The sequence below is a fragment of the Salvelinus fontinalis genome, chromosome 7 (genome assembly GCF_029448725.1).
Source record: "Salvelinus fontinalis isolate EN_2023a chromosome 7, ASM2944872v1, whole genome shotgun sequence".
NCBI classification, from domain to species: Eukaryota; Metazoa; Chordata; class Actinopteri; order Salmoniformes; family Salmonidae; genus Salvelinus; species Salvelinus fontinalis.
Genome location: NC_074671.1, coordinates 18,332,001 through 18,338,498, shown reverse-complemented (window position 1 = coordinate 18,338,498; position 6,498 = coordinate 18,332,001). Strand labels below are relative to the sequence as shown.

Here is a 6,498-nt window from a genome sequence, read left to right as displayed (position 1 = left end):
GTTAAGCTTTCATCGTTGGGAGAAATTTGAGAGGGTTGGCTATAGATGGGTTGGCTGACAAAGTCACAAAATCGATGTGCAAACTTCAAATGGGGCAGAATTCCGCGTGTTGTTGTAATTCTGGATGGCCAGATAGCTGCGAACGATGACAAGGAACTGCCGTGTGAAGAATCGTAAGTGGCTCATTTCAGCTTGTTTCATCTTGTTCTTGATACCATGTCTTGTTTCGAGGTGTTTTAACTGATTTCATGTCAAAGCTAATATGGCTCAAATTCGCTAGTTAGCTAACCAACAACTTTAACGATGTATTTGAGAAACAATTGCTCATTGTGCAAATGTATTTATGTTTTCAGTAAACATTGGAGGCGAAATAGTTAATCTAAGCCAACCCCATCTGTTTCGCCCCACAGTTGCGCATTCATCGGTTTTGTTGCTAAACAACCAACCAGTCTATACCATAAGAACACTTGGCTTTCATAACTATTGTATAGTTGGGCTGTGGTTGGTGGGGCCTGAAGCACTGATGGCGACTTCATTCACCATAGGGTCTGCCATCCTATTCTTGTGCATGAGTGGAGGGATATACAGCAATGTCATTACTTATATTCTTTTGATAATAAAGACCAGAATGGTCAGAGAAAAATAATATAGGTGAAAAATGTACATTGCTTTTGACTGGCAGACCCCCCCCCCCCCCATTGATGATCTGTATTCTGCGGTCAAAATTACAGACAGAGAATTGCACCTGCTAGTCCCAGCGAGTTTTGGATTTGACCCTGTCACTCATTCGCCTGTAGTCCGGGTGTGTGTGTGCGGTTTGATGCGTTTGTCTGCTTGCATGTATGCGTGTTATGTTGTTTGTGGAGAATGGTGAGGGGGATGTTTCACCTTGAGCTCAGTGTAACCCTACACCCCAGGTCCCACCTTCCTCTCTCTCTCCTGTTGACACTACAGCTGATAATTAACTCGGACTGACTGAACATAGCACTGGACTGCCATGGATCGCCCCATGCACGCACACACTGTATAAGTGTAAAGGTGGCAGAAACAAAATTAGATGCATGCACACAGAAAACCGACTTGCACACAAATTATGCATACTTTCTTCCACACATAGAGAGACTCTTCAAAGGCAATCTCTAGGAAGCACTTCCTTTTCCTCTCTTGGAGAGGCCTAGTAAAGGAATTGTTCAGTTCCTTTGCACCGCTGGCTTGGGCTCAAGTCTGTTTCACAGCCCATCGTCTTGCTGGCATCCAGTGCATTGCAGACATTTTCTCTCCACACACAGACTCAAGTGATCTGGTGCTCAACTCCACTGTATAGTGTGTGGCAACAGAGGTCAAGAAACACCCTTAATCATTCATTCATTCTCCTGTGTGTGTGTGTGCGTGTGCGTGTGTCAAGACTGCAGGATGGACAGCGAGCGCACGAGAACTGAATTGAGTTTTAGGTTTTCAGCAAAAGATGTGACTCCATATCCTTTTTTCTGCTGCTCTTTCTAAACCACAGCACAGTGTGAACTCTGCAAGCTGGCCACTAGCGACAACCTCTTCACCTGGTAGCATGCGTTGATGCTGTAGCTGTGTGTGGCCTATGTTAGTGCTGACAATCTGATAAATTACGTAATAGGCCTTAAGCCGGTTTCCTCAAGAGGTGAGCACCTGAGAACCTGGCCACTCCTGCTAAGGGGATGTGAAGTACACTCTGCATGTCAGGGGTAGGTTGGCCTACAACTCTGGTCCTGGATGGCTCTTCCAGGCTGTGTATGTGTGTGTGTGTATGTGTGTCTGCTCGTGTCATAAGTGACAACTGTTTGTCCTACACCCAAGCATTATGACCCCCAATCCCATGCTTTAATAGGAGCAATGTAACCCAGGGCCGGGGGGACAAAAGAGGAATTGAGAGGCAAGGACCATTTGTCGCTACTCGTTTGAAGCTGGGACACGAGAGTTGTGGAGTGAGACGGGGGGATGCTTCTTCACCTGCCCCTACAACCCACCTCCCCCATCCCTCGGTCCTGACACACACACACAGCTTTACATCACTGTTGGAGCCTGGTGAAAAACTAGCTTTTACTGTACTGTTCTCTTCTACTTCAACCAGTTGACACGTCATTTCAAATGTGATGCCACACTGACTCAGTCTCCTCCCTGTTCCTCGGTTCGTTTTTTTACGTGTGTGTGTGTGTGTGTTTGTACCGTGTTTCTCCTGGCATTGCGATTGACACTAGTGGGTCTGGGTGGGGTGGTCTTGCTAATGTGGATTGAAGGTGTTGAGGCCGGGGCTGAGGAGGGCTCCATGGCGCCGTTGAGCTGGCCTGCGTTCATCACCGTCGACATCATGGCGTTGATGGATGACAAGTCCACGCCCTCTGTCATATTCTCTCCATTTTCATCTTCCTCCTCTCCTTCCTCCATAGCTCCGTTACTCCCTGGGAAGAGTGAGGAAACCGTAGTTAGTATAAGCAAACTAACGCACACCAGCTCTGCAACACACACAAGAACACTCGGACACATGCACATACACCACCCTCACCTGTGTGCTCGTCCTGTGTGTGCTCGTCCTGTGTGTGTGTGGAGTCGGGGGTTTCCTGCCCCTCAGAGTGCTCAGTCTCTACAGCGCTCAGCTCAGCACTCACCCCTCCCCCTGGACGCTTGTCCTCTGTGGCGCTCTCCATCACTGCAGGAACACAACATACACACAAACTTAATGACATGGGACATACACAAAAACTAAGGTGGCGTCGGTACTTTGCAGGGTTGGGGTCAATTCCATTTAAATTCAGGAAGTTACATTAACGTTTACTAGCAACATGTTGCCAATCCCCCAAAAATTAAGGATAACGTAGATAGCTACTAACATGAGCACAATGTTCCGTAGCTAGCTACTAACATGAGGACAATGTTCCGTAGCTAGCTACTAGCGTGAGCACAATGTTCCGTAGCTAGCTACTAGCGTTAGCACAATGCTCCGTAGCTAGCTACTAGCGTTAGCACAATGTTCCGTAGCTAGCTACTAGCGTTAGCACAATGTTCCGTAGCTAGTTACAAGCATTAGCACAATGTTCCGTAGCTAGCTACAAGCATTAGCACAATGTTCTGTAGCTAGCTACTAGAGTTAGCATTTTTCACTACAAATTTTTTTTTAAAGTACAAGGCATGCGCAAAGAAATACTGATGCTACCTACGTACATACTTGTTAACATGAGGAGTCAGAAGATGGTAAATGAAGTGAGTATGCAGTGCACTTCACAGTGTGCATTAGAGCATAGGTTGGCTATGGAGTGGAAGGAGGGCCTAGAGGGGTTGAGGGGGCTGAAGGTTAATGCAGAGGGGAGGAGGAGGAAGACCATGTGATAGGGAGAGCGAAAGAATACTGGCTGAGTTGATGTCGCTAGCTAGACATGATAGCCTGTGTTTTATGACATTAAACCTGTCTCGTATGAGACAAGAGGGCGGACGGGCAGGAGGGAGAAAGAGGATGAAATATCCTAGCCTTTCTTTCTATCCTCAGCACAACAACAATTTAGTAAGAAACCAATCACAGCAGGCTACCAAGTGTATATGGTCCATTGTCAAGTAAACCCATAGGCCCCCAGCCACTCCCCAATCAAACACACACAGATTCAAGCCCTTGGTTTCCCTATCCTCTCTCCGCACCCGGGGCCAGTCCCCGATGGGAGGGTTTGGGGTGGGCTAATCTCTCTTAACTCCATGCTAGACTGGCGCTTTCTGTACCATCCCCCCAGGCCCATCCTGTATCCAGCACACATCCCTAACTATGCCTACTATTGTTATCTGGCCCAGCTAACATGCTATGACACAGTATCATAGGAGATCCAGCTAATACAGATGGTGACCGAGGATGCAGGAGAGGGGTAGATGGAAAAAGGAAAGAAAGAAGGGGTGAAGGAGAGATACAGACGCAGAATAAGCAAGAAAGAGGAGAGAAGAGGGGTGAGAGAGAGAGCCCAAATAAGAGAGCCCCCCCACCCCACCCCGTTAATTGCAGATTCCCGTTCACAGCCCCACAGGAAGCTCCTCTCCGGTCCAGGCCACTTCCTCCTCCTCATGGAGGGAGGGTTGGAGTGTGTGTGTGTGTGTGTGTGTGTGTGTGTGTGTGTGTGTGTGTGTGTGTGTGTGTGTGTGTGTGTGTGTGTGTGTGTGTGTGTGTGTGTGTGTGTGTGTGTGTGTGTGTGTGTGTGTGTGTGTGTGTGTGTGTGTGTGTGTGTGTGTTTTAGTGTCTACATTCCTCAACATTGGCTTTCCAAATGACTCACCCTAACCAAAGTGAATAAAAAAGGGAGAGAAATAAAGGGATGGAGGACGGGAGTTGAGGGTGATAGAGAGAAAAGGAAGGGGGGGAAAGCCTTGGAAATGGAGAAGTAGAGAGAGATGAGATGGAAGAGAGGAAAAGGAGGAGACGAGAGGGGGGAGAGTGGGTGAAAGAGGTGAGCTTGAACAGACTGGTGACGGCTGGTTGTGTTTATTCTAGTGAGTCCCGGGAGGGAGTAGAGAAGTGACATTACAGACTAAGGGTGTAATGGTTCGCCAAACGCACGGATGGGTACGTATTGCGGTTGTGGTGTCAAGGTTCGATTTTGGTACACAGGGATTTGAAATGCCAACAGTTACTGTAGTTAATTTTTATTTATTTTTTTAATACAAAGGGCTGGCATTCCTGATTCCATGTACAGTACCAGTCAAAAGTGTGGACACCTACTCATTCAAGGGTTTTTATTTAGTTGTACTATTTTCTACATTGTAAAATAGTGAAGACATCAAAACTATGAAATAACACATGGACTCATGTGGTAACCAAAAAAGTGTTGGTTGAGATTCTTCACCTTGATGACAGGTTTGCACACTCATGGCATGCTCTCAACCAGCTTAACCTGGAAAGCTTTTAAAACAGCCTTGAAGGAGTTCCCACATATGCTGAGCACTTGTTGGCTGCTTTCACTTCACTTTGCTGTCCAACTCATCCCAAACCATCTCAATTGGGTTGAGGTCAGGTGATTGTTGAGGCCAGGGCATCTGATGCAGCACTCCATCACTCTCTTTCTTGGTCAAATAGCCCTTACACAGCCTGGGCGTGTGTTTTGGGTCATTGTCCTGTTGAAAAACAAATGATAGCCCCACTACGCGCAAACCAGATGGGTTGGTGTATCACTGCAGAATGCTGTGGTAGCCATGCTGGTTAATTGTGCCTTGAATTCTAAATAAATCACAGACAGTGTCACCAGCAAAGTGCCCCCACACCGCCTCCTCCATGCTTCACAGTGGGAACCACACATGCGAAGATCATCCGTTCACTTACTCTGCGTCTCACAAAGACATGGCGGTTAAAACCACAAATCTCAAATTTGGACTCATCAGACCAAAGGGCGGATTTCCACCATTGCTCGTGTTTCTTGGCCTAAGCAAGTCTCTTCTTCTTATTGGTGTCCTTTAGTAGTGTTTTTTTTGCAGCAATTTGACCATGAAGGCCTGATTCACACAGTCTCCTCTGAACAGTTGATGTTGAGATGTGTCTGTTACTTGAACTCTGGGAAGCAGTTATTTGAGCTGCAATTTCTGAGGATGGTAACTCGAATGGACTTATCCTCTGCGGCAGAGGTAACTCTGGGTCTTCCTTTCCTGTGGCGGCACTCATGAGAGCCAGTTTCATTATAGCGCTTGATGGTTTTTGCGACTGCACCTGAAGAAACTTTCAAAGTTCTTGAAATGTTCTGTACTGACTGACCTTCATGTAGAAAGAAATTCCACAAATTAACTTTAAACAAGGCACACCTGTTAATTTAAATGCATTCCAGGTGACTACCTCCTGAAGCTGGTTGAGATAATGCCAAGAGTGTGCAAAGCTGTCATCAAGGCAAAGGGTGGCTACTTTGAAGAATCTCAAATATTAAATATATCTTGATTTGTTTTACACTTTTTTGGTTATTACATGATTCCATATGTGTTATTTCATAGTTTTGATGTCTTCACTATTATTCTACAATGTAGAAAATAGTAAAAATAAAGAAAAACCCTGGAATGAGTAGGTGTGTCCAAACTTTTGACTGGTGCTGTATAATAAGGAGTTATTGTGATGAAGGCATACCAACACGGAATACCAACACTATGTATTTTCTTAAATGAAAACACGATTACTCATCAACACCCCTATTACAAACAGCAACATGGCCTAAGCAGATGCAGTGTCACAAACCCTTCTGTCAGAGTGCGAGGGGTGTGTGTGCATGTCTCACTCCAAGTCTTGCTGCTACTGCATCCCATGTACAAAATATTTTGCTTTTTTTCATTGACATAAATTACTCTACAGGCATATCAAAGTTCCAGAGTGGGATCCCTGATAGTTTAAAACAGTTATGGGCCATTTTATACAGAGAAATTGGCATAGTAGGCAATGTCCTTTTACTTGCATCACTGCACATCACGTGGGCTCCTGAGTGGCGCAGCGGTCTAAGGCACCGCATCTTAGTGCTAGAGGCG

The 6,498-nt window shown here is 46.0% G+C and overlaps 1 protein-coding gene across 3 annotated transcripts in view; it reads right to left on the bottom strand.

Moving 5' to 3' along the window:
• Positions 1–6,498, bottom strand: part of LOC129859147 (ras-responsive element-binding protein 1-like) — a 77,138-nt gene that overhangs the window by 20,613 nt on the left and 50,027 nt on the right. For all 3 annotated transcript variants that reach the window (XM_055928547.1, XM_055928545.1, XM_055928546.1), the window contains 2 exons: positions 2,537–2,680; positions 2,200–2,432 (listed from right to left, as the gene is read on the bottom strand). In XM_055928547.1, coding sequence (XP_055784522.1) covers positions 2,200–2,432; positions 2,537–2,678 — 375 coding nt within the window. In that variant the 5' untranslated portion in view covers positions 2,679–2,680. The remainder of the gene's footprint in view (positions 1–2,199; positions 2,433–2,536; positions 2,681–6,498) is intronic.